Genomic DNA, 27,688 nt, shown 5'->3' on the forward strand with positions numbered 1-27,688 from the left:
GGAACACCAAGACAAGAACAGAAGGACACAAGAGTACCCTGGAATGTCGATGTCGTTTACTTTGAAGCAACCGTCGTAGCGAAGACAATGGCCATTGCCACCGCAGTGATCCCTTTGAAGCTCATCACCAGTCGCAGGCTTCAACCTAAAAATCATACTCCATTTCTTGCTCAAAATCGGCCCTTCAAGGTCTCATGCTGCGTTCTTCACAATCCAAGCTCTCTCCATACTCATTGTCAGAAACTCGTCGATGAATTTGACCCTCGTATTCCGATAGAGAAAGCCGTGACTCCACCCAGATCCTGGTAGACCGACCCTTCATTTTACGATTATGAGCTCCATCGTGTTTTCTATGGAGGATGGCAAGCTGTTGGTTAGTTCTTTTTTTTTTTTTTAAAAGGAGTCTCAAGTTGCTTAGAATAGTTAATAACACAAGAAATTTGATAATTTGGTATGATTTTATCAAATACGGCAATTTAAGACTAAATTGAAATATTGAATTCAGAGCATAATTGGGTTTGCCTTGTATTTTCATTATGCATAAAGTGGAGGCTTCAACTCCTAGCGATTAGCATACATCAAACATATCGTAACACAGGAGAAGTAGAATCTTATTTACCAATTTTGGGTTGTATGTTGAATTTCAGGATACACTGAACAGATAAAGGATCCTCGTGACTTTTTCACAGTAAGGTACATTTATATTGGTAGAAAATTTGGTTCTTTTTATTTTTTGTTGTTCTTGCTTTCTTTCAGTATGCTGTCATTTAAATGTTGCTAATCATTTGGGCTCCATTAGGTTCTTAGAAGAAGAAAGGGAAATGCTTGAATATGACTTCCATTTGTCTGCATTTCAACCAATCTTTTTCCCCTTTTTCTGAGAACCTAATGGAGGATTAACTCTGGCAGATTCGGAAATGTAGAATTTCTTGTGTGTCGAGATGATGATGGCAAGGTTCATGCGTTTCACAATGTGTGCCGCCATCATGGCTCTCTTCTTGCATCGGGAAGTGGGAAAAAGTCTTGCTTTGTATGCCCTTACCATGTGAGTTTATCTGTGCTGCTTCATGCAAACATTTTGGAATTCCCTCAGCCCCTTTTCTTGCATTATTTTAATCTTGATCATAAACAAAGAATAGTATAGGTTCAGCTATATATATCTCTTGCAATAGTGCTTTGTGATTCACCACATTGTTAATAAAGAGGATATGGCAAATTCTATCATAGGTAAATGATGATCAAAGTTTAATGATCTAGATACATGGGTTACAAGGCCTCATATTATGGAGAGATGCATCAGGTGGACAAGGTTTGGGACATGTCATATATGTATATGTATGTATGTATATTGTGTATGTATATATATTCATCCTTGATTGTTGCCAAAACATCGTGGTTCGTCTTAGATTGGGAACAGCTTTTGTGTGATGGATATAAACCAAAATAATTGCTCCAGTGATTCATTAAGTGATTAGTGGCGGGTTAGGCGTTCCTTCTCTGAGCCAACAAGAAGACAGTAGACAATGCTTAAATCAGTCCACTTCAAAGGTGGACAAGGTTGGAACTTTTATAGTTGACCATGGTTTGTTAGCATAGCAGTGGCACCTAGATTTTGAAACACAGTTTGGTTGCTAAATTTTCTAATGTTGCTTATTTAGTTGAATTGGATTGATGAATTCTAACCTCAAGTGCTACATCATCAGACTGGTGGGAGCAATGTTAGGCTGTGCCACTGTGGTATTGTTTTTTTCTTGGTCTATTTTCTATCGTACATTTTCTTTTCCTCCAGCCAAGCTTTACATTATTCACTAGCACATGATATATGACTGTTTACAACCTTACATCTCTCTAGGATTTAAGAAGTTACCATGGGTAATATCTCCTATTCTTTTCATTTCATTTCCTCCCTTAAACCATAACTTAAATATATAGAATTCATAACTGAAGGAATTGAGTTTGCTTTGCCATATGAATATACTGAATTTTAGCATCTATTCTTATAATAAGCTAGTTCATGATTTAATGTGTATCCAATCTTTTTATGCAGGCTTGGACTTATGGTTTGGATGGAGAACTTCTTAAACAACAAGAATAACAGGAATGCAAAATTTCAATGTAAATGTTTGCTGAAATGTTAGAGTAGTAATCATTTTCCATTAATATATGGCAAATTAATGATCAATGGATAATTTAGTTAATTTCTGTTGCTTGGAGCATAGGAGTTTGGGCTTGTTCCACTAAATGTAGCCACTTGGAGGCCATTTGTTCTTCTCAATGTGGGCAAAGAGAATTCACCTTATCAGGAAGTTGATGGCAATATGGTGGAAAATGAATGGCTTGGTAGCTGTTCTGATACACTGAAAACCAATGGAGTTGATTTTTCTTTGAGTTATGTTTGTAGATGTGTATACAATATTGAATGTAACTGGAAGGTAAGATGCTTCAATATAAGTGTACTACTGAATTTTGGCATTTGATTTTAATGGCAATAATTTTAGACAGGAGCCCATTTATGCAAGGTGAATGAGGTCCCCTTCAGTTCTCTGTATGTTTTCTCGCGGTGAATTAATCCATATATTCATCATCCTTGGCAATGAGCTCACTCTACAGTAGACTTAAGACAGTGAAACCAATATCCATTAATTGCATTGTGTGACTTGATTTCATGGACCGCTAATTCCCCTTCTTCCTTTTCAGATGTTTTGCAACAACTAATTAGATGGTGGCTACCATGTTCCATATGCACATAAAGATTTGGCATCTGGTTTGAAGCTTGATTCTTACTCCACCATAGTATGCCTCTCGCGCTTCCTTGTCATTCTTGAACATTTTGTTTTAGCTTTATCAATTGTAGCACTAGATTATGATAGATCTATAAGACTGCCATGATTTTTGCTCATGGTCTCCAATTTCAGCATTTTCACTAAATTTCAATTATCAGTAAAATTCCCAAATTTAATTTATTTTGATAAATCATCAATGCTAGATTTTGATAAAATATAAATAATATTTTTTTACATGATAACCAAGTGAAATTTTTCAAATACATTTTTGTAGGCTTAGAGCTATTATATTTTATCGTCACATAAAGAATTTGGATAAATGTCTACAAAAATTTTGTAGAAGCAATCTTCTTGAATCAAAATCAAACTTTGAGCTTTTTTACTTATACAAATTAAAATTGAGCGACAAAAATGTCCTTTAATGAAATTAACCCAATTTATTACATAAAAGCATCATTTTTTTTTTGACATTTCATAGTAAGTGCGGTTGTCCTCCACCTAAATTACTACTTTTTTTTGAGATAGATATACGAAAAGGTCACTATCCAAAGATGTGAAGGTGGCTCAGCTAGAAGTGAAGATGATTTTGTTCGGCTTGGATCAAAAGCTTTATGTGCTTTCATTTATCCTAATTTCATGATTAACAGGTACGTAATTGGGTGGAAGATGTAATAATAATGACTGATTTATTTGTTGTTCCTATTCTTTTTTACTTTGAACCATTTCTAGGTCTTACAGATATTGGCCTTGGATGGACACCAACCTTGTGCTGCTTCTCGGACCTAGGAAATGCCAAGTGATATTTGACTACTTTATTGAGTCTTATCACAAGGTACCATCTCAAGTTTACTAATTCTGCACTATGTAATATTTAAGATCTAAAAATAGTGTGACTGCCCCTCTCTCTCTCTTTGTCTCATAGATGCTAAACTGAGTAGTTGCCATGGTTTTAACCAATAACACATACTCAAATTGTTGACATGCGTGCTATTAATTACTGAATGTAATTAAAAGGAACCCATTCTAATGATATCTATACTAATATGTGTCCTCAGGATGACAAAGCTTTCATTGAAAGGAGTAGTAGATACTGAAATAGTACAGGTACAGATAGACTACAGTTCTTTCTTGTAAAATTACTAGCTATGTTGCAGATCTTTAGGGTTCATACATGATTTGCAGATTGAGGATATTATGCTTTGTGAAGGCGTTCAGAGTGGTCTTGAATCTCCATAATATTGTAGCGGTAGATGTGCTCCCACAGTTGAGAAAGCTATGCATCATTTCCACCAATTGCTTCATGATAATCTTAAAATGTGAGTGTCCTGATGCCTTAATCACAAGTTTCATGTTCAGTATCAAGTACAATCATGCACTCACAAACTTAGGCAAGATCTTCAAGTACTCAATCCCCCCATTTTTGTAAATGAATATCAAGTACATCAAGTTCTTGGTACTTGGTTTTATACAAGGGATTTCAATTCCTCATCGGTTTTATTGTTGATACTATAAGATGAAGACAATCAAAATAATTGCAAATAGGGGTGTACAATCGATATGTTCGGTTCCAAACCAAACCTAATTGATCTGTATCAAAATCTTATGAAATGAAAGTCAATAGTAGAATTGAATCAAACTGAATCCAATTGGTTCAATTTGGTTTAATTCATCATTTTTTTAATCGAGCCAAAAATCACAAGACGTTGTTGTTTAGTGTCAATAGTTGAACAAAACCCAATAATCACAATCCATTGAAACTCAGACCAAATGACAAAGGAATCGTCAAGAGAGGGAGGCAGACTAGACGACGTTGACGAGACAAAGACCAGGGGGCAGGGGTGAGATAGAGCAAGCAAACAAGGGTGAGACATATAGAGAGCGTGGGTGAAGGAGGCCAAGTGTTGATGAGACAGATAGACACAGTGAGGGACAAGGATGAGACAGATAGAGTGAGTGTGAGGGAAGCGGTAAGACAGCTGACAAGGACGGAATGAGGCAACTGGATGTAGACAAAGAGTTAAGAGCGAAGGACGAGGGTGGGTGAGGGAGGCAAATAGAAGTCTATAAAGTAGAACAACTGATTCAACTGAAGATGGAGACTTAACACCATGGCAAGGCCTATTGAGGTTGGGAAAACATGGAACTATATATGGGTTAACACTTAGGCTTAAGCTCCCTTATGGGTTTTAAATTTTAGTTGGTTTAGTTAGTTGGATCTTTTGATCAAATAAATTAAACCAAATCGATTAATTGAAACTTCTTAAAAAAATGAACAAAATCAAAATCAATAATGAAAAAATAGACAAAATTCGAATTAATTCAGTTCAATTTAATTAGAATCGAAAACTACGGACCCCTAATTTGCAGCCTCTTTCATGCTCTATGTAGTTTGGTTACATTAAAGTCCTGATTGGCAATAACTTTTAAGGTGGTATTTAGTATTTTAACTCTTCTCTTATATATATATTGTTCAGTGGCATAGTGTTTATACTAGTTCTTAGAGGTTAAGGGGGTGATTCATGAAAAATTACTCTTCCTAGATTTTAGAGGTTGAGTGAGTGATTTGACTAAAGTCAATGAGATTATATCATTATTTTTACATTTACTAACTAATTCAACAGTCATTTTAATTGAATACTTTTGCTTTAAATCACTAATATCTAATAACTAACAACTGGTAAAATAATTGACAGCTACTAAAACAGCTAACAACACTAATATTATTATACAAGGCCTGATCATTAGTGGGATATGTAGATAAGTTATTTTACTCTGCTCTGTTTGGTTTATGAAATAGCATATTAAAAGATGGAAATAATATCAAGAAATAGTTATTTCATTGTTTTTAATATTTTTGTCAAAACTTTTAATATGCAATAATTATTATCTTTCTGCTGTTAAAAAAAAAAAATTGTTATTGGATAGGATATATATTCTTATGAATTACAAATTTAGTGACTAATAGCTAATCTATAGAATATTTAATTTCCATGTTATTTAATTCTACAAACTAAACAAAGCTCCAACCATCTCACGTGGGTAAGAATGGAAGAAAATCATATGGAGTGATAATTCACTTTTTAATTTTAAAATCTAAGAGTAGTTCAAAGGTGTAAATAATTTGTTAAGAGTTATTTCTAGAAATTTTATGATGGAGAGCAACAGAACAACAAAAGGTTTAAACCCACCCCTTTGTCTATTTCCAATACAAAAAAGCATCATACTTGATTCTTTACACCCATTTCATATAATTTTTTAAGCTAAAAGAATTTGAATTTTAACGTCCAAATATTTTCTAAATATAAAAATTAATTAATCAAATAATAATCTTGATTAGGGTCCATAAAATAAGATCTATAAGTTTGACAATCCCACATCACATAACCCACTACCAACAAAAACATTTTTAATTTAAAATACAGTTTTTAAATCTGGTCTTATTATTGAATCAATGATGGCAAAAAGTTAAGAGTTTAAGGTTCAAAGCAAAGTTAAACCAATATATTATTAAAAGAAGCCACATTGCTCATAGACAATAGGATTTTCAATTAGCTTCCTTCTACCAAAAAGATTTTATACAATAGTCTTGAGGATTAGGCTCTATATTTTTGTTTTGTTTACTTTTTGGTCCCTCTGGTCATTTCAGGTATTAGTTTAAATTTTATTTAGTCCTTGTAATTTTGAAAATACAACTATATAGTCACTCTATTTTATAAGTTTTTGAACTATTTAATTCTCATAATAGTAATTTCTTTCTTTTAAATACATTGACGGACAAAAAACTTGATTTAAACTGGAAAAAAGGACTAAATAATAGACGAAACAAAAATATAACAATAAACTAATATATATTTTTTTAAAAACTAAATAGTAAGATTTGTTAAAATGGAAAAATTAAATAAGAATTTTTCCAATATTTTTTAATAAGCCCATATGTTATAAGCCAAAGCCACACAAGGATTTGGTAAGGCTATAACTCTAGCCCTAATTCCCAGATTTTCAAGGCAATTTCTAATGGCAACCCTTATTTTTCATAGGTTGGACCTAGTCCATTGAAAGAGCTCAAATAACTTTGATCAGTGTTAGAAATGCAAGCCCTATAAGAGTACAAAGACTTAAGAGATTATGAAGAGTTAATGACAAAGAAAATGAGTTGGAGTCTAATAATGTGTGACAAATTCAAGAACAACCTCAAAACTATAAACACAAATAAATAATAACTAAATCTTAATTCTGAATTAATTGGTGTCGTATTGTATCGACATTTTTTTGTCATTCAACTCTGTTAGATATTAAATTTGCATCAATATCCAAAACTTATAAATATTTTCATATTATAGAATTATTAAGATCAGATAATCTAAAAGGTTATAAAGAGATCTCAAAATTTATATGCAGGTAATGTCGATGAAGATTTCTAAGACTAATTTGTTCTAACAATCACATTGCTTGTTAGTTTTTTGGTTGCCAACCGGCTCAATATAAGTCTTTGTATTCTATAATTTTATGTTGTTGCATAATTGAAACATTTTCTTTTTGAGGGTCATTTAAAAGAGAGAAAACTTTCCGCAGCACTGGGATTCTAAAAAATCTGAACAACATTTGGATAGACTAAATATTGCAAGAGTGATTATATCAACCTCATCTCTGAATATATATGGGAAACTCTAAATTTCCTATGATGGCTATTGAAGACAATTGCAGTGAAGCTCTCATCACCTTTAATATGTCACCAATGGTGAGTTCCTCGAGCGAGAGTTCATTCCCTGAAACAGATTTCATCAATGGCAATACTCAAGAAGAACGAATCTGATATTCCGAGTCACCAAGTGAGTGAGGCCAAATCATCTGATTCTTTATTAACGGGAGATTGTTTTGAGGCTTCCAAGAGTGGAGAGCTGCTACATGGCCTTCATCCTATTTGTAACTAGCATGATGGGGTCCCTGCTGGTATCTTACTGGATATCTCACTTGAGCTTTTGGAGAACCATAACAATTATGAGACTCTCTCTTCCACCTCCCCTTAATTCGGAAGATTGTGAGCTGCAGAGTAATGGTTGGGCTACTAAGAAGGAGCCCATGGCTAATGAGCTTTCACAATATAACGGGCTTCTAATCAAAACTCAGATCTCATCCCTTATAACAGCCCAAATCATGAAGCATATCTAGACATGAAATTTCGGGCGAGCCTCTCTTACCAACATCCATTTCAATTGACAAAAACTCATCCATTTCAGCTGATAAAAACTAGGGTGTGCTTCCTTTCAAAACTTCAGCCTCTAGAATCCTCAAGCAATGGGGCAAGCCTAAGCTTCTCTTTGATTTGCTAGATTTCTCTCCCAAATTGAACAGGGGAGGCAAGAAGGGACAGAAACAAATTAAAGCGGGTAGGACCAATCGAGAAGGTGGAAGTAGTTGTACTGATGTCTCCCTCAAACCGAATGTGGAAATTGTCTGACTGAACAACTGGACAAGAGTGACATCTGTTGGGTTATTCCTAGACATGCAAAGGACCAAACTTCTCGAGATGATGCGGGTTTGGATGTAAATTCTGAAGCAACTATGTTGGGGATTGGGAAGGAACTGGGTTTGACGAATTCTGAATCGGATGAGGCGACATTGTTATTTTTCTTAAATCAGATTAAATCTTATCAGGTTCATCGCTCTAATGCTGCAATTTGATTTGCTCTGTCATTGGGTGCTGCTGGTCTCTTTATTATTATTATTATTTTGATTATTGGGGTTTTTGAAACTGACTTGTTTGAGGTGTTATTAACGTGTTACATTTGAGTCTTCTAATTGGTGTTGGACTAGTAAAATCGGTTGTGGAATTTTTTATTTTTTTTTTACTGTATGTTGAGTGGTGATTCTTTTCCTCAAGTTTCCGCAATTTTATTTACTCTATTTCTTCTTTGTTGGGATATGTCTGTTGGAATATCCAGTTCTGATTTGAGGCAAGCTTGAATGTTTCTACGCATTTTCACTCATGTTCTCTGGTTTTTAGAGCCTTAAGGAGTTCTGTTGGTTGATTGTCCTCATGCTTTGTGGGTTCCAGTTCTCTTCGCGAAGTGTTCTTGCTTCTTGCTGGTTCAATTGTTCAAGGTCCAGTGTAATTTTCTTTTTTCTCAGGAGAATCACATCTTGGCTGTTGTTTTTGTGGGCTAAGCCAACTTGTTTTCTTGAGGAAGTTAAGATGCATCTACCGTGTCTTTCAGTTTTGGTGTTGAGTTTTGTTACCTTTGCTGTTATCTTGTCATTGATTACTTGGTCTTTCTCTTTGACCAGTGTATGCTTTGTTTTGACTTTTTATCTCATTTTGTTTTGTTGCTAGCTCATGCTTGCTATGTGTACTTTTATTATTATTATTATTATTATTTTGTGTATTGAAAATAATGAACGCTCTATCAAAAATTCTGCAATATTTTGTAGAGACATCTAAAATTGTAAAGATAAAACTGATTTACTTGAATGATATACTTAACTAGACAATTGATTTAGTGACTCACTCCTGCCATATCTAACAACTGTAGCTAGCCTATCCAATCTGTGGATTGCATCTTCAGCTAGATTCTTTAAGTGCTGTAATGCTGCACCTAGTAATAGACATAAGTCTTGATATGAGTTGCATGCTACTCGTATAAATATGTAGACCCATAAACTCAAAAGTAACACACTAAAGATGGGAAAAGAATCCAAACAAGTTGCACAATTGCCAGAGAGCCCCTCAGGAGATGACTGAAACTATTAATTTTTTACTAACTAAAATGAACTTCATGAAAGTATCTTCAGCTCATCAAATGCTTGGAGTAGCAAATGGTAAAGATCTTGGTATGAGTTCCAAGCTACCCATTTAATATGCAGGTCCTTAGCCTAGAAGAAACCATCCAAAGCTTGGGACTAAGATCAACACAATTTGATTTACGAGTTTTGAGTATAGATTCAATAGCCAATGTTATTCTCAAACACACCTTGGAAATGAGATGGGTATTTTGCTGTGATGAGGGAGATAAGTAATTTTATTATTTCTACAACTCAAATACTGTAATTCAATGCTGTTAAAAAAAAATTTAATAAAAAATTCTCTCCCTCTCTCTATCTCTTTCTCTACAAACAACACATAAATCAAAATCCTCTTTGCATCAAAGATTAAAAATGAGAGAGGGAGATTTAAAAATGCAATAGATATATAAATAAATTCAGAATTTCAATAAACACCCTGTCAAAATTCAACAACTAAATATTATTTCTATAACTCCAGATACATCAATATGGTCTAAACTATCATATTTAAACCTTTAAAATTATTCCTAAAATCATACATTTTATAGGGAGATCTAAAATTGTAAAGACAAAATAGGTTTATTAGAATGACATACTTAACTGGACAATTGGTTTGATGGCTTACTCCTGCCTACCAAATAGCCTTTGTATTGCATCTTCAGCTAGCTCCTTTAAGTGTTGCAAATCTTCGCCTACTAATAGATATAAGTCTTGATATGGGTTGCATGCTACTCGTGTAACCAAGTAGACCCATAAACTTAGAAGTAACACACCATAGATGAGAACATGAATCAAAGCCGACATCACAATTGCCATGCAACCCAATAGGAGACTAATATTTCTAGCACATGTTTTATAATTTGAGTTGGGATGAGTTTGGAGTTCATGTTCAATTGCGATAGCTATTGCATAGTTGATTAAAGTGACCACCAACATCTTCATTTTCCAAGATAGCTGATCTCCAAGGGAAAACAATATTTGAAGGATAGATAATATTTCCTCATGTGTCCTGATTTATATGTATAGAAAAGAAGAGAGAGGAGGAGGTTATTAAAAATAGTTAGTTCAAAGAGTAAATATGTAGAGATAAACAAAAGCAATGGAAAAAGTTCATATCTTCCGAAGGAAAACAAAAGCAGTGGAAAAAGTTCGTATCTTCTGAAGGAAAACAAAAGCAAGCAACAGCAAGGTTCACGACACATTTATCACATTCAACATCAAGGTTCAAGCATCACAAGGCATAGATTTACAGCAAACACATAAAAAAAAAAAAAATTGATGTATTGCAGTAAAGGCCTAAAAAAAAAGAACAAATCTAATGTATTTAACTAAATACCAAAATACAATATCATCATTTACAAACCTATCAAATTAATAAAACCTATTAAGTAGCATAGATTTAAACATAAAAATTTCTTCCATCTAGGCTAATAAGGGAAAGTAACTTCCAAAAATCTCTGAGGAGAACTGTTGTCCTCTTTGCCACTTATGACTTGCTCATGCAAAAGGAGAATTGTTACTGATACTGGGGCCATATGATCTCCCAAAATCATAGAGGAGACCACTGGCCACTGAGAAGAGAAAGGACAAGCTGATGAGAGGAGAGTGGTGATTGATGGAAAAGATACTAAGGGCTACATAAATAAAAAAAAAATAAAAGTAATATAAAATAGAGAGGCTTTAAATCAAAGAAATCTAGAAATGGGGAAGAAATCAAAAGAGACCACAAGGGCTTGCTGGAGAAAAAAAAATATATGGAAATGAGAATGCAGGGAAGACATCCATAATCGGCAGAAAGTTAGAGGAGATGAGCACTCGTGTGAGGATGAGGCTAGGGTTAGGTATACTAAGACTTACAAGGGCTAAGATTATCAGAAATGGAATGGACAGCTAGGATTAGTTAAGTTAAATAAAAAGAGAACACAAATGTTGAAACTGGAAATCGAACTTGAGAAGTGTGGCTCGAAGGAATTAAGCCTCCAGCCTTATTTTCATCTCAATTTTTGTGTTGATATAATTATATTTATATATTATACTTCTAAGATTCTAACATGAAGATAATTTATATAGATTAATCTGATTAACTCGAATTTTAATTTAAAAATTCAATGTAATTTTTTATAAAAATAACATTTTAATTTGAAATTAAAATAATTATCAATTAACATTTTAATTGATAAAATTAAAAAATAATTAGTCAAATAATTGTCATTTGAAGCAAATGTTAGGATTGAATTTAATAAATAACTTAAAAAAACTCATTTATATCATTGTCTTAATCCATGAAAAACTCATGCATCAAAATAGATGGGAAGAAAAATACTAGTGTTGGGAAAATGATTGGAGCCCAAAAAATTAAATATTTATAGAAAGAAAACAAAATTACCTTTTGCCCTCCCTCTCAAAAATAAAATTTCCACTTTTTATTTTCTTTCTCTCTTTCACTTTTATAGTCAACTTAATTGGAAATTATTTATCAATAAAATTATTTTTATCAAAATTAAAGAATTAAATAATAATTTTTCAAATATTTTTTAATAAGCCCAGATGTTAGATGTAGAGTTACGGTTTAAAATATATGATTTACTAGTCATTTGGATTAAAATGTTATTTTTTTTTTCAAATAATTCATATTCATTTATTTTTTAAAATTTATGTTGATTGATTTAACTTAAAGAGATGAGAGATGAGTTTAGAGATAAGATCATACAAAATTTAAATCAATGCTGAATTGAACTCTTTATTTTATCAATTTTTTAAATTCTACACAAATCAAAATGAAATACAAGTGGTTGTATCTAGTAGGGTTATATCAAATCAAAATTTTTCAATTTTAAAAAAGTGTGTTATAGTATTAATTTGAGAGTTTTAGCATATACATATTTATTTATCATTTTAAGCAAATGTTAGGACTAATTTAATCAACAACTTCAACTAAAAATTCATACATATCTTTGTTTTAATCAATGAAAAACTTCATGCTTACAAGAAAGGATCGCAACCTGAGAAATGAGTAAGTCATTGAAAGACAAATTAAACCGAAAAGACAAAGATGAAATTGCAAAATGCCTAATAGTTAAGTTACACGCATTAGGGGAGAGGCAAAATGCCTAATTTGTTAAAACAGGAAATGAAATTGCAAGAGAAATTAAATAAAGAAAGAGGAAAGAGACTATTACACACATTTGGCTTGGCAAGCAGGTGCTGAAGCTCCTGAACTGACTATACAAGTTGTTGTGCAGCGGTCGGTGTATTGCTGTGCTGCAGAGAGAGATGATCTTCCTTCACTGAAGCTTTGGATATATCACCATAAAACATCATACATATAACATCACCATAAAACATCATCCATACATATAACATCACCATCACCTCAATAAAAAAGTCCACTTTACTGACCTCTTGTGTAGATCCAATTTTAAAAATTGGATTCTTCAATTTTCCTCTGATTTTTCCATCTCCATTCTCAAGTTAGTCATTTTCCATAAGAAAAGTACATCACTACCCTCCTTTACTTCCATTTTTTGCTCTTGCAAACTTTTACTTGGAGGGTACGCGCGGTATCGTCTTAAAGCAAATTATATTAATCCTTTTCATTTCTTACGTTTAAACGATGTGGGATATGTAAATCTCTTTAAATTAAATCAAATTATTTTAATGACAAAATTATATAATATCTATTATTTTAAAATAATAAATACTACATTAATCCTTTTTTTCTTTTTTTAAACACATGCTACAACAAATAATTTATAATATATATATATATATATATATATATATATATATATATACATTAAATATTAAATTTAATTACCACTAAAATTTTATAATAATTAATATTAATTAGTGTAATATATATTACTGTTTAAAATTTTTCATATCAATATATTATTTTATTATTCTTATCAAAATTTTTTTTTTTACATTTTTAACTTTTATCAAATTATAGGATAAAATTTCTTAATATATGATAATTCTACCTTTGTAACCGTTATAGTAAAAATTATTGACTTGAGTGTAGCATGAATTAATTTAATAACTGAAAAAATATCACTTATCTAATAGAATAAATTTAAGACTCTTATTTCCTCAATCTACTGTACAAAAAATAATACTAAAATTGACTTATTTTTTAAAATTAATTATTTTTATTTACAATTCTTTCAAATTTTAATTATTATATATATATATATATATATATATATATATATATTGGTTTATATAATTATATACATATACTTAAAATTGACTAATTATATAAATGACTCTAGTAAATAAATTTTTTAACTTAACCATTGGTTAAGTCAAATACAATATTAATTTAGAAAAAAAAATAATTACACTCATTATTTATATATTTTAAATGAATCAATGCTAAAAAATATCATCATAGAGTATAGTTAAACTAAAACAAAAATTAAGGGTGTCAATATTATAAAAATTTATTGAATGCATAATAAAGTTAAAAAAATTTAAATATTTCACATTATTTACATCACAATAAAATGATAAAATTATTTGAGCCAATAATTAAAATAATTAAAAAAATGATAGTATTCTTTCAGTGTTGAAGAATAAAAAAAAAAAGGAGTATAAGGACAACTACTTTTTGAGAAAAATATAAAATATCAATTCATAAAAATGAGATAAAAAAAAATTGAAAAAGGAGAGAAGGAGATGGGAGGGTATATAATTTTATTATTATTATTATTATTATTATTATTATTTTACACACATATGCAATCAATCTTATTTATATATATCAAAACTCAATTATGAGTTACTATTTCAGCAACAATATTGCAGAAATTTTATTTGGTATTTTTTGTTCTCTTTCTTTTTTATTTCAATTGGTTGAACCCTCTCAAAATTATTTTAGCATATTAATTTATAAAATCATAGCATTATATTTTTTTTTCCAGACAATTTATATAGATATAGTTTAAGTGTATAAAAAAAATTCATTTAATATATATAAATGTAAAAAAATTTCATTTATTTGTAATATTGTAAAAATTTTAATAAAAAAAAAAATTACCCACACGGCATTGTAGCTTGTATAATAAGAGAAGTGAATCCTTGCTATGCACAAATTAATTTTATTTTTTACATAAAATGTCATTAAAATTATTCTTTTAGTTATTTTTATACGATTATTTATAAATTATTATTATTATTATTAAAACCCTTAAATTTTAAATATAAGAAACATTTTTAAAAATAAATGTTTAGATTTTTTAAATAATTTTCTAGTGAATAATTAATTATATATATTAATATAATTATTAAAAAATAACTCACCCTTTTTCTAATCTAAACGAAACTTAAATTAAAAAAATTATTTTTTAATAATTTTTTGATATTAAATAAAATTTAGTAATTAAAATTTACAAATATTTAAATAAAAATTTTATTTTATTTCAAATATTAATATATAAATTTTCTAATAATAATGGATATAATTGATTTTTTTCATAAAAATTTTATTTTTTTATAATTTTAATTATTGTTCTTTTTTAGCTTTTCTCTCTATAAGACTCGGACTTTAATAAATCATTTGGACAAGTCATGAAAGGAGAAAGACAATTATATAAGAAAAAAAATTTTCTTATTTTATCCTTTTATATTTAAATGCAAATAAAATAAATTTATTTTCCCTTTATTTTTCTTTTCCTTCCCATATCTAAACATAGGGTAAAAGTCGTGAATCATCGTTGTCAATGAATCGAAGCCCACTTTATATTGAGACACGAGTACACTGGAATGTCGATGTCGTTTACTTTGAAGCAACCGTCGTAGCGAAGACAATGGCCATTGCCACCGCAGTGATCCCTTTGAAGCTCATCACCAGTCGCAGGCTTCAACCTAAAAATCATACTTCATTTCTTGCTCAAAATCGGCCCTTCAAGGTCTCATGCTGTGTTCTTCACAATCCAAGCTCTCTCCATACTCATTGTCAGAAACTCGTCAATGAATTTGACCCTCGTATTCCGATAGAGAAAACCCTGACTCCACCCAGATCCTGGTACACCGACCCTTCATTTTACGATTATGAGCTCCATCGTATCTTCTATGGAGGATGGCAAGCTGTTGGTTAGTTCTTTTTTTTTTTTTTTTTTTAAAAAAGGAGTCTCAAGTTGCTTAAAATAGTTAATAACACAAAAAATTTGATAATTTGGTATGATTTTATCAAATACGGCAATTTAAGACTAAATTGAAATATTGAATTCAGAGCATAATTGGGTTTGCCTTGTATTTTCATTATGCATAAAGTGGAGGCTTCAACTCCTAGCGATTAGCATACATCAAACATATCGTAACACAGGAGAAGTAGAATCTTATTTACCAATTTTGGGTTGTATGTTGAATTTCAGGATACACTGAACAGATAAAGGATCCTCGTGGCTTTTTCACAGTAAGGTACATTTATATTGGTAAAAAATTTGGTTCTTTTTATTTTTTGTTGTTCTTGCTTTCTTTCAGTATGCTGTCATTTAAATGTTGCTAATCATTTGGGCTCCATTAGGTTCTTAGAAGAAGAAAGGGAAATGCTTGAATATGACTTCCATTTGTATGCATTTCAACCAATCTTTTTCCCCGTTTTCTGAGAACCTAATGGAGGATTAACTCTGGCAGATTCGGAAATATAGAATTTCTTGTGTGTTGAGATGATGATGGCAAGGTTCATGCGTTTCACAATGTGTGCAGCCATCATGGCTCTCTTCTTGCATCGGGAAGTGGGAAAAAGTCTTGCTTTGTATGCCCTTACCATGGGATTTTATTTGTGCTGCTTCATGCAAACATTTTGGAATTCCCTCAGCCCTTTTTCTTGCATTTTTTTGATCTTGATCATAAACAAAGAATAGTATAGGTTCAGCTATATATATCTCTTGCAATAGTGCTTTGTGATTCACCACATTGTTAATAAAGAGGATATGGCAAATTCATATCATAGGTAAATGATGATCAAAGTTTAATGATCTGGATACATGGGTTACAAGGCCTCATATTATGGAGAGATGCATCAGGTGGAAAAGGTTTGGGACATGTCATATATGTATATGTATGTATGTATATTGTGTATGTATATATATTCATCCTTGATTGTTGCCAAAACATCATGGTTCGTCTTAGATTAGGAACAGCTTTTGTGTGATGGATATAAACCAAAATAATTGCTCCAGTGATTCATTAAGTGATTAGTGGCGGGTTAGGCGTTCCTTCTCTGAGCCAACAAGAAGACAGTAGACAATGCTTAAATCAGTCCACTTCGAAGGTGGACAAGGTTGGAACTTTTATAGTTGACCATGGTTTGTTAGCATAGCAGTGGTACCTAGATTTTGAAACACAGTTTGGTTGCTAAATTTTCTAATGTTGCTTATTTAGTTGAATTGGATTGATGAATTCTAACCTCAAGTGCTACATCATCAGACTAGTGGGAGCAATGTTAGTCATAATCTGTGGTATTTGTTTTTTTCTTGGTCTATTTTCTATCATACATTTTATTTTCCTCCAGCCAAGCTTTACATTATTCACTAGCACATAATATATGACTGTTTACAACCTTACATCTCTCTAGGATTTAAGAAGTTACCATGGGTAATATCTCCTATTCTTTTCATTTCATTTCCTCCCTTAAACCATAACTTAAATATATAGAATTCATAACTGAAGGAATTGAGTTTGCTTTGCCATATGAATATACTGAATTTTAGCATCTATTCTTATAATAAGCTAGTTCATGATTTAATGTGTATCCAATCTTTTTATGCAGGCTTGGACTTATGGTTTAGATGGAGCACTTCTTAAACAACAAGAATAACAGGAATGCAAAATTTCAATGTAAATGTTTGCTGAAATGTTAGAGTAGTAATCATTTTCCATTAATATATGGCAAATTAATGATCAATGGATAATTTAGTTAATTTCTGTTGCTTGGAGCGTAGGAGTTTGGGCTTGTTCCACTAAATGTAGCTACTTGGGGGCCATTTGTTCTTCTCAATGTGGGCAAAGAAAATTCACCTTATCAGGAAGTTGATGGCAATATGGTGGAAAATGAATGGCTTGGTAGCTGTTCTGATACACTGAAAACCAATGGAGTTGATTTTTCTTTGAGTTATGTTTGTAGATGTGTATACAATATTGAATGTAACTGGAAGGTAAGATGCTTCAATATGAGTGTACTACTGAATTTTGGCATTTGATTTTAATAGCAATAATTTTAGACAGGAGCCCATTTATTCAAGGTGAATGAGGTCCCTTTCAGTTCTCTGTATGTTTTCTCGCGGTGAATGAATTCATATATTCATCATCCTTGGCAATGAGCTCACTCTACAGTAGACTTAAGACACTGAAACCAATATCCATTAATTGCATTGTGTGACTTGATTTCATGGACTGCTAATTCCCCTTCTTCCTTTTCAGATGTTTTGCGACAACTAATTAGATGGTGGCTACCATGTTCCATATGCACATAAAGATTTGGCATCTGGTTTGAAGCTTGATTCTTACTCCACCATAGTATGCCTCTCGCGCTTCCTTGTCATTCTTGAACATTTTGTTTTAGCTTTATCAATTGTAGCACTTGATTATGATAGATCTATAAGACTGCCATGATTTTTGCTCATGGTCTCCAATTTCAGCATTTTCACTAAATTTCAATTATCAGTAAAATTCCCAAATTTAATTTATTTCGATAAATCATCAATGCTAGATTTTGATAAAATATAAATAATATTTTTTTACATGATAACCAAGTAAAATTTTTCAAATACATTTTTGTAGGCTTAGAGCTATTATATTTATCGTCACATAAAGAATTTGGCTAAATGTCTACAAAAATTTTGTAGAAGCAATCTTCTTGAATCAAAATCAAACTTTGAGCTTTTTTACTTATACAAATTGAAATTGAGGGACAAAAATGTCCTTTAATGAAATTAACCCAATTTATTACATAAAAGCGTCATTTTTTTTTTGACATTTCATAGTAAGTGCGGTTGTCCTCCACCTAAATTACGGCTTTTTTTGAGATAGATATACGAAAAGGTCACTATCCAAAGATGTGAAGGTGGCTCAGCTAGAAGTGAAGATGATTTTGTTCGGCTTGGATCAAAAGCTTTATGTGCTTTCATTTATCCTAATTTCATGATTAACAGTTACGTAATTGGGTGGAAGATGTAATAATAATGACTGATTTATTTGTTGTTCCCATTCTTTTGTACTTTGAACCATTTCTGGGTTTTACAGATATGGGCCTTGGATGGACACCAACCTTGTGCTGCTTCTCGGAGCCAGGAAATGCCAAGTGATATTTGACTACTTTATTGAGGCTTATCACAAGGTACCATCTCAAGTTTACTAATTCTGCACTATGTAATATTTAAGATCTAAAAATATTGTGACTGCCCCTCTCTCTCTCTGTCTCATAGATGCTAAACTGAGTAGTTGCCTTGGTTTTAACCAATAACACATACTCAAATTGTTGACATGCGTGCTATTAATTACTGAATGTAATTAACAGGAACCCAGTCTAATGATATCTATATTAATATGTCTCCTCAGGATGACAAAGCTTTCATTGAAAGGAGTAGTAGATAGTGAAAGAGTACAGGTACAGATAGATTACAGTTCTTTCTTGTAAAATTACTAGCTATGTTGCAGATCTTTGGGGCTTATACATGATTTGCAGATTGAGGATATTATGCTTTATGAAGGCGTTCAGAGTGGTCTTGAATCTCCAGAATATTGTAGCGGTAGATGTGCTCCCACAGTTGAGAAAGCTATGCATCATTTCCACCAATTGCTTCATGATAACCTTAAAATGTGAGTGTCCTGATGCCTTAATCACAAGTTTCATGTTCAGTGTCAAGTACAATCATGCACTCACAAACTTAGGCAAGATCTTCAAGTACTCAATCCCCCCATTTTTGCAAATGAATATCAAGTACATCAAGTTCTTGGTACTTGGTTTTATACAAGGGATTTCAATTCCTCATCGGTTTTATTGTTGATACTATAAGATGAAGACAATCAAAATAATTGCAAATAGGGTTGTGCAATCGATATGTTTGGTTCCAAACCAAACCTAATTGATCTGTATCAAAATCTTATGAAATGAAAGTCAATAGTAAAATTGAATCAAACTGAATCAAATTGGTTCAGTCCGGTTTAATTCATCATTTTTTTAATCGAACCAAAAATCACAAAACGTTGTTGTTTAGTGTCAATAGTTGAACAAAACCCAATCATCACAATCCATTGAAACTTAGACCAAATGACAAAGGAATCGTGAAGAGAGGGAGGGAGACTAGACAACGTTGACGAGACAAAGACCAAGGGACAGGGGTGAGATAGAGCAAGCGAACGAGGGTGAGACAGATAGAGAGCGTGGGTGAAGGAGGCCAAGTGTTGACGAGACAGATAGAGACAGTGAGGGACAAGGATGAGACAGATAGAGCGAGTGTGAGGGAAGCGGTAAGACGACTGACAAGGACGGAATGAGGCAACTGGATGTAGACAAAGAGTTAAGAGTGAAGGACGAGGGTGGGTGAGGGAGGCAAATAGAAGTCTATAGAGTAGAACAACTGATTCAACTAAAGATGGAGACTTAACACCATGGAAAGGCCTATTGAGGTTGGGCAAACATGAGACTATATATGGGTTAACACTTAGGCTTAAGCTCCCTTATGGGTTTTAAATTTTAGTCAGTTCAGTTAGTTGGATCTTTTGATCAAATAAATTAAACCAAATCGATTAATTGAAACTTCTTTAAAAAATGAACAAAATCAAAATCAATAATGAAAAAATAGATAAAATTCGAATTAATTCAGTTCAATTTGATTAGAATCGAAAACTATGGACCCTTAATTTGTAGCCTCTTTCATGCTCTATGTAGTTTGGTTATATTAAAGTCCTGATTGGCAATAACTTTTAAGGTGGTATTTAGTATTTTGACTCATCTCTTATATATATTGTTCAGTAGCTTAGCATTTATACTAGTTCTTAGAGGTTATGGGGGTGATTCATGAAAAATTACTCCTTATAGATTTTAGAGGTTGAGTGAGTAATTTGACTAAAGTTAATGAGATGATATCATTATTTTTACATTTAATAACTAATTCAACAGTCATTTTTAGGCCTGTGCAGTTTTCGGTGTGAATCAAAAAACCGAATCGAACTGAGCCATTTCTGTTCAATCGGTTCGGTTTGTAACTTTTAATATGTTCAATTTTCGGTTCGGTTTGGTTTTTTATCGGTTAAAACTGATTAAACCGATTAAGCCGATTAAACCAGATAATAAAATGGGCCAAATAATTTTTTAGCCCAAGATGCATAAGCCTCAATGCCCAAGATGCAAAAGCCCAGCCCAAAGAATAAAAATTCTAATATTTTCGATTTAATGCAACGGAACCGAACCGAGCCGAGCCGTTATTTTTCGGTTTGGTTCGGTTCGGTTATCCTTGGGTGATCGGTTCGGTTCAGTTTATATTTTTAAGCGATTCAATTTTTGGGTTTTTGGTATTCGGTTCGGTTCGGAACCGAACCGACCGAATGCTCTCCCCTAGTCATTTTAACTGAATACTTTTACTTTAAATGACTAATATCTAATAACTAACAACTGGTAAAACAATTGACAGCTACTAAAACAGTTAACAGCACTAATGTTACCATACAAGGCCTGATCATTAGTGGGATATGTAGATAAGTTATTTTACTCTGCTCTGTTTGGTTTATGAAATAGCATGTGAAAAGATGGAAATAATATCAAGAAATAGTTATTTCATTGTTTTTAATATTTTTATCAAAACTTTTAATATGCAATAATTATTATCTTTCTGCTATCAAAAAAAACAAAAAAACATTTTTATTGGATGGGATATATATTCTTTTGAACTTCGCCTAAGTAGTTTGCGCTTAGCCGGTCCCAAGCCCGGATAAAGGAGGAGGGTTGCGGTAGGTGACAACAGCGTAAAAATTTCGTCACACCCTATGATATGGATTCAAATGATATAAACGTTGGGGCGTCCTCTACTAACAACGCGCTACATCGGAGCTCGGGTGTAGTGAGAAATATGCAAGGGTGTAGGGCGTTCACCGAAAGCGACGTGCTATGCCGGCGCCCGGGTGTGGTGTTAAGTGAGCAAGGGTTCCCACATCATGGACGGGTGTGGGTAAAGAAGTTAGTCCATAGGAAAGATAGTAGAACAAATAGTGGAATAGAACACAAGATAGACATAGAAAACAATAGAAGATATCATAGAAGGAGACCAATTAGGAAGGAGCAGGATAGGAGGAGGATCAGGTTTGGTACTTGGAATGTTGGATCACTTACAGGAAAATTAATGGAGCTTGTGGATACCTTGAAAAGGAGAAGGGTGAATATTGTTTGCATTCAGGAGACTAAATGGGTAGGAGAGAAAAGTAAGGAAGTGGGTAATTCAGGGTACAAACTGTGGTTTACCGGAAAGGAAAAAAAACAAGAACGGAGTGGGCATAATCATAGACAGGACATTGAAAGACACAGTAATAGCTATGAAAAGAGTAGGAGATAGAATTATACTAATAAAGCTAGTACTAGAAGGAGAAATAATAAATATTGTTAGTGCTTATGCCCCACAAATAGGACTAGACAGTGAGAGTAAACAAAGGTTTTGGGAAGATATGGATGATTTAATGCAAAGCATACTGAATGAAGAGAATGTTTTCATTGGTGGAGATTTGAATGGACATGTAGGAAGTGATAGATAAGGTTATGAGAATGTTCATGGAGGTTTTGGTTTTGGCAGTCGAAATGAGGAGGGAAAAAGCATCCTGGATTTTGCTATGTCATACGACCTAATACTAGCAAATACCTACTTTATAAAAAGAGTCACATTTAGTAACTTTCAAAAGTGGGCAACATAAAAGTCAAATCGACTTCCTCTTAACCAGGAAGACAAATAGAGCTCTATGCAAGGATTGCAAGGTCATTCCAGGAGAAGCTTTAACAAGTCAACATCGGTTGGTGGTCTTGGATGTCAAGTTTAGGAACAATTCAAGTAAGGTCAGAAGAAATAGTGTAGCTCGAACAAAGTGGTGGGAGTTCAAAGGAGTAAAGCAATTGAAGTTCAAAAATGAGCTTCTCAGTCCAAGTATGGAAGCTGGATATGGAGGCCAATGATATGTGGATACAGATGGCATCAAATATTAGAGAAGTAGCTAGAAAAGTACTTGGAGAGTCTAAAGGACATGGACCACCCTCAAAAGAGAGATGGTGGTGGAATGAAGAAGTACAAAAGGCAGTGAAGAGAAAAAGGGAATGGTATAAGAAATTACCTAAATATGATAACAATGAGACATATGAACAAGACAAGATAGCAAAGAAAGAGGCAAAAAGGCGATTAGTTAAGCAAGAGCACAGGCCTTTGAAAAGTTATATGAGAAACTTGGAACTAAAGAAGGGGAGAAAGATATTTATAAATTAGCAAGGAGGAGAGAAAGGAAATGTCAAGATCTCAATCAAGTTAGGTGCATTAAGGATAAAGAAGGAAAAGTGTTGGTGAAAGATGAGGACATTAAAGAAAGATGGAGAATTTATTTTAATGATCTTTTTAATAATAGTCAAAATGGTAATAGCGTGAATATAGATTATAGAACAATAGAAAAGAATGTGAATTATACTAGAAGGATTAGATCTTTAGAAGTAAAGGAAGCACTTAAGAGAATGAAAGTGGGTAAAGCCTGTGGACCGATGAAATACCAATTGAAGTGTGGAAGTATTTGGGAAATATGGGAGTGGCATGGTTAACTAAATTATTTAATAAGATTCTAAACTCAAAAAAAATGCCTGATGAATAGAGGAAGAGTATTTTAGTACCTATTTTTAAAAATAAGGGAGACATACAGAGTTGCTCAAACTATAGGGAAATTAAACTCATGAGCCATACTATGAAGTTGTAGGAGAGAGTTGTGGAGCATCGACTACGTCAGGATACTTCTATCTCTCTCAATCAATTTGGTTTCATGCCCGGTCGTTCAACTATGAAAGTGATCTTTCTCATTAGAAGCTTGATGGAGAAATATAGAGATGTGAAGATAGATCTACACATGGTTTTTATTGATTTGGAGAAGACTTATGATAGTGTTCCAAGAGAGGTCTTATGGAATGTGTTAGAACAAAAGAGGGTATCTATTAGGTACATACAAGTATTGAAAGATATGTATGAAGGAGCAACTACTATTGTGCGCACAGTGGGAGGGGACACGAGATTTTCCGATCTCAATTGGATTACACTAAGGATCAGCCATAAGCCCTTACCTTTTTACATTAGTTTTAGATGAACTGACGAAACATATACAAGAGAGTATTCCTTGGTGCATGATGTTTGCGGATGATATTGTTCTGATAGATGAGACACGAGAAGGAGTCAATAGAAAGCTAGAACTTTGGAGAAGTACTCTAGAGTCAAAGGGTTTTAAGTTAAGTAGAACGAAGACAGAATACATGCATTGCAAGTTTAGTGAAGGCCAAACTGGTGATAGGGAAGGAGTTAGTTTGAATGGAGTGGTACTGTCTCAAAGTAATCACTTTAAATATCTAGACTCAGTTCTTCAAGTAGATGGGGGATGTGAGGAGGATGTTAGTCATAGGATTAAAGCCGGATGGTTGAAGTGGAGACGTGCCACAGGAGTTTTATATGATCGTAAGATTCCCAATAAATTGAAAGGAAAATTTTACCCGTCTGACCATACGACTAGGCTATGTTATATGGTAGTGAGTGTTGGGCACTGAAAGAGTCGTATGCATCTAAGATAAGAGTTGCAGAGATGAGAATGTTAAGGTGGATGAGTGGCCATACTAGACTAGATAAAGTCCGTAATGAGAGTATTAGAGAAAAGGTAGGAGTGGTGCCAATTGAAGATAAGTTGAGAGAAGGGAGATTGAGGTGGTTTGGTCATGTGAAGCGTAGATATACGGAGGCTCCAGTTAGACAAGTAGAGCACATTAGGTTAGAGGATAGAAAGAAAAAAGGGGTAGACCTAAATTGACTTGGAGGAGAGTAGTACAACATGACCTAGAAGCATTACACATTTCTGAGGATTTAATCCAAAATCGTTCAGAGTGGAAAAAGCGAATCCATATAGCCGACCCCAAATTTTTGGGATAAAGGCTTAGTTGAGTTGAGTTGAGTTGATATATATTCTTTTGAATTACAAATTTAGTGACTAATAGCTAATCTATAGAATATTTAATTTCCATGTTATTTAATTCTACAAACTAAACAAAGCTTCGACCGTCTCACGTGGGTAAGAATGGAAGAAAATCATATGGAGTGATAATTCACTTTTTAATTTTAAAATCTAAGAGTAGTTCAAAGGTGTAAATAATTTGTTAGGAGTTATTTCTAGAAATTTTATGATAGAGAGCAACAGAACAACAAAAGGTTTAAACCCACCCCTTTGTCTATTTCCAATACAAAAAAGCATCATATTTGATTCTTTACGCACATTTCATATAATTTTTTAAGCTAAAAGAATTTGAATTTTAACGTCCAAATATTTTCTAAATATAAAAATTAATTAATCAAATAATAATCTTGATTAGGGTGCATAAAATAAGATCTATAAGTTTGACAATCCCACATCACATAACCCACTACCCACAAAACATTTTTAATTTAAAATACAGTTTTTAAATCTGCTCTTATTATTGAATCAATGATGGCAAAAAGTTAAGAGTTTAAGGTTCAAAGCAAAGTTAAACCAATATATTATTAAAAGAAGCCACATTGCACATAGACAATAGGATTTTCAATTAGCTTCCTTCTACCAAAAAGATTTTATACAATAGTCTTTAGGATTAGGCTCTATATTTTTGTTTTGTTTACTTTTTGGTCTCTCTGGTCATTTTAGGCATTAGTTTAAATTTTATTCAGTCCTTGTAATTTTGAAAATACAACTATATAGTCACTCTGTTTTATAAGTTTTTGAACTATTTAGTTCTCATAATAGTAATTTCTTTCTTTTAAATACATTGACGGACAGAAAACTTGATTTAAACTGGAAAAAAGGACTAAATAATAGACGAAACAAAAATATAACAATTAACTAACAAATATTTTTTAAGAACTAAATTGTAAGATTTGTTAAAATGGAAAAATTAAATAATAATTTTTCCAATATTTTTTAATAAGCCCATCTGTTATAAGCCAAAGCCACACAAGGATTTGGTAAGGCTATAACTCTAGCCCCAATTCCCTGATTTTCAAGGCAATTTCTAATGACAACCCTTATTTTTCATAGGCTGGACCTAGTCCATTGAAAGAACTCAAATAACTTTGATCAGTGTTAGAAATGCAAGCCCTATAAGAGTACAAAGACTTAAGAGATTATGAAGAGTTAATGACAAAGAAAATGAGTTGGAGTCTAATACTGTGTGACAAATTCAAGAACAACCTCAAAACTATAAATACAAATAAGTAATAACTAAATCTTAATTTTGAATTAATTGGTGTTTTGTTGTATGGACATTTTTTTTTTCATTCAACTCTGTTAGATATTAAATTTGCATCAATATCCAAAACTTGTAAATATTTTCATATTATAAAATTATTGAGACCAGATAATCTAAAAGGTTATAAAGAGATCTCAAAATTTTTATGCAGGTAATGTCGATGAAGAGTTCTAAGACTAATTTGTTCTAACAATCACATTGCTTGTTAGTTTTTTGGTTGCCAACTGGCTCAATATAAGTCTTTGTATTCTGTAATTTTATGTTGTTGCATAATTGAAACATTTTCTGTTTGAGAGTCATTTAAAAGAGAGAAAACTTTCCGCAGCACTGGGATTCTAAAATATCTGAACAACATTTGGATAGACTAAATATTGCAAGAGTGCTTATATCAACCTCATCTCTGAATATATATGGGAAACTCTAAATTTCCTATGACGGCTATTGAAGACAATTGCAGTGAAGCTCTCATCGCCTCTAATATGTCACCAATGGTGAGTTCCTCGAGCGAGAGTTCATTCCCTGAAACAGATTTCATCAATGGCAATACTCAAGAAGAACGAATCTGATATTCCAAGTCACCAAGTGAGTGAGGCCAAATCATCTGATTCTTTATTAACGGGAGATTGTTTTGAGGCTTCCAAGAGTGGAGAGTTGCTACATGGCCTTCATCCTATTTGTAACTAGCATGATGGGGTCCCTCCTGGTATCTTACTGGATATCTCACTTGAGCTTTTGGAGAACCATAACAATTATGAGACTCTCTCTCTTCCACCTCCCCTTAATTTGGAAGATTGCGAGCTACAGAGTAATGGTTGGGCTACTAATAAGGAGCCCATGGCTAATGAGCTTTCACAATATAACAGGCTTCTAATCAAAACTCGGATCTCATCCCTTATAACAGCCCAAATCATGAAGAATATCTAGACATGAAATTTCAGGTGAGCCTCTCTTACCAACATCCATTTCAACTGACAAAAACTCATCCATTTCAGCTGATAAAAACTAGGGTGTGCTTCCTTTCAAAACTTGAGCCTCTAGAATCCTCAAGCAGTGGGGCAAGCGTAAGCTTCTCTTTGATTTGCTATATTTCTCACCCAAATTGAACAGGGGAGGCAAGAAGGGACAAAAACAAATTAAAGTGGGTAGGACCAATCGAGAAGGTGGAAGTAGTTTTACTGATGTCTCCCTCAAACCGAATGTGGAAATTGTCTGACTGAACAACTGGACAAGAGTGACATTTGTTGAGTTATTCTTAGACATGCAAAGGACCAAACTTCTCGAGATGATGCGGGTTTGGATGTAAATTCTGAAGCAACTATGTTGGGGATTGGGAAGGAATTGGGTTTGACGAATTCTGAATCGGACGAGGCAACGTTGTTATTTTTCTTAAATCAGATTAAATCTTATCAGGTTCATCGCTCTAATGCTGCAATTTGATTTGCTCTGTCATTGGGTGCTGCTGGTCTCTTTATTATTGTTATTTTTTTTATTCTTGGGGTTTTTGAAACTGACTTGTTTGAGGTGTTATTAACGTGTTACATTTGAGTCTTCTAATTGGTGTTGGAGTAGTAAAATCGGTTGTGGAATTTTTTATTTTTACTGTATGTTGAGTGGTGATTCTTTTCCTCAA

The 27,688-nt window shown here is 32.7% G+C and overlaps 1 protein-coding gene and 1 pseudogene across 4 annotated transcripts; both read left to right on the forward strand.

Annotated features, from left to right (window-relative positions):
* Positions 1–27,688, forward strand: LOC131169100 (choline monooxygenase, chloroplastic-like; annotated as a pseudogene).
* Positions 15,319–18,090, forward strand: LOC110644675 (choline monooxygenase, chloroplastic-like). 4 transcript variants are annotated; one of them, XR_009142443.1, is made up of 5 exons: positions 15,319–15,659; positions 15,941–15,986; positions 17,341–17,408; positions 17,513–17,725; positions 17,991–18,090. XR_009142443.1 is itself a non-coding variant. In XM_058131744.1 (3 exons), the coding sequence occupies exons 1-3, from the start codon at positions 15,374–15,376 to the stop codon at positions 16,231–16,233; spliced, it is 363 nt and encodes a 120-aa protein (XP_057987727.1). In that variant the 5' UTR covers positions 15,319–15,373; the 3' UTR covers positions 16,234–16,573. The 4 variants fall into 4 exon arrangements, 1 of the variants encoding a protein (XP_057987727.1); XR_009142444.1 differs by lacking the exons at positions 17,341–17,408; positions 17,513–17,725; positions 17,991–18,090 and adding an exon at positions 16,093–16,573 and having other exon boundaries at positions 15,319–15,591; XR_009142445.1 differs by lacking the exons at positions 17,341–17,408; positions 17,513–17,725; positions 17,991–18,090 and adding an exon at positions 16,093–16,573 and having other exon boundaries at positions 15,319–15,591; positions 15,941–15,981.

The sequence above is a fragment of the Hevea brasiliensis genome, chromosome 13 (genome assembly GCF_030052815.1).
Source record: "Hevea brasiliensis isolate MT/VB/25A 57/8 chromosome 13, ASM3005281v1, whole genome shotgun sequence".
Taxonomy (NCBI): Eukaryota; Viridiplantae; Streptophyta; class Magnoliopsida; order Malpighiales; family Euphorbiaceae; genus Hevea; species Hevea brasiliensis.

What these genes read in the sequence shown, in the direction of transcription:
- LOC110644675 (XM_058131744.1), top strand. Translation starts at nt 15,374, where the DNA reads ATGGCCATTGCCACCGCAGTGATCCCTTTGAAGCTCATCACCAGTCGC. An exon ending in TGGAGGATGGCAAGCTGTTG is followed by an intron (nt 15,660 to 15,940) that starts GTTAGTTCTTTT and finishes GTTGAATTTCAG; the next exon opens with GATACACTGAACAGATAAAG. An exon ending in CGTGGCTTTTTCACAGTAAG is followed by an intron (nt 15,987 to 16,202) that starts GTACATTTATAT and finishes TAACTCTGGCAG; the next exon opens with ATTCGGAAATATAGAATTTC.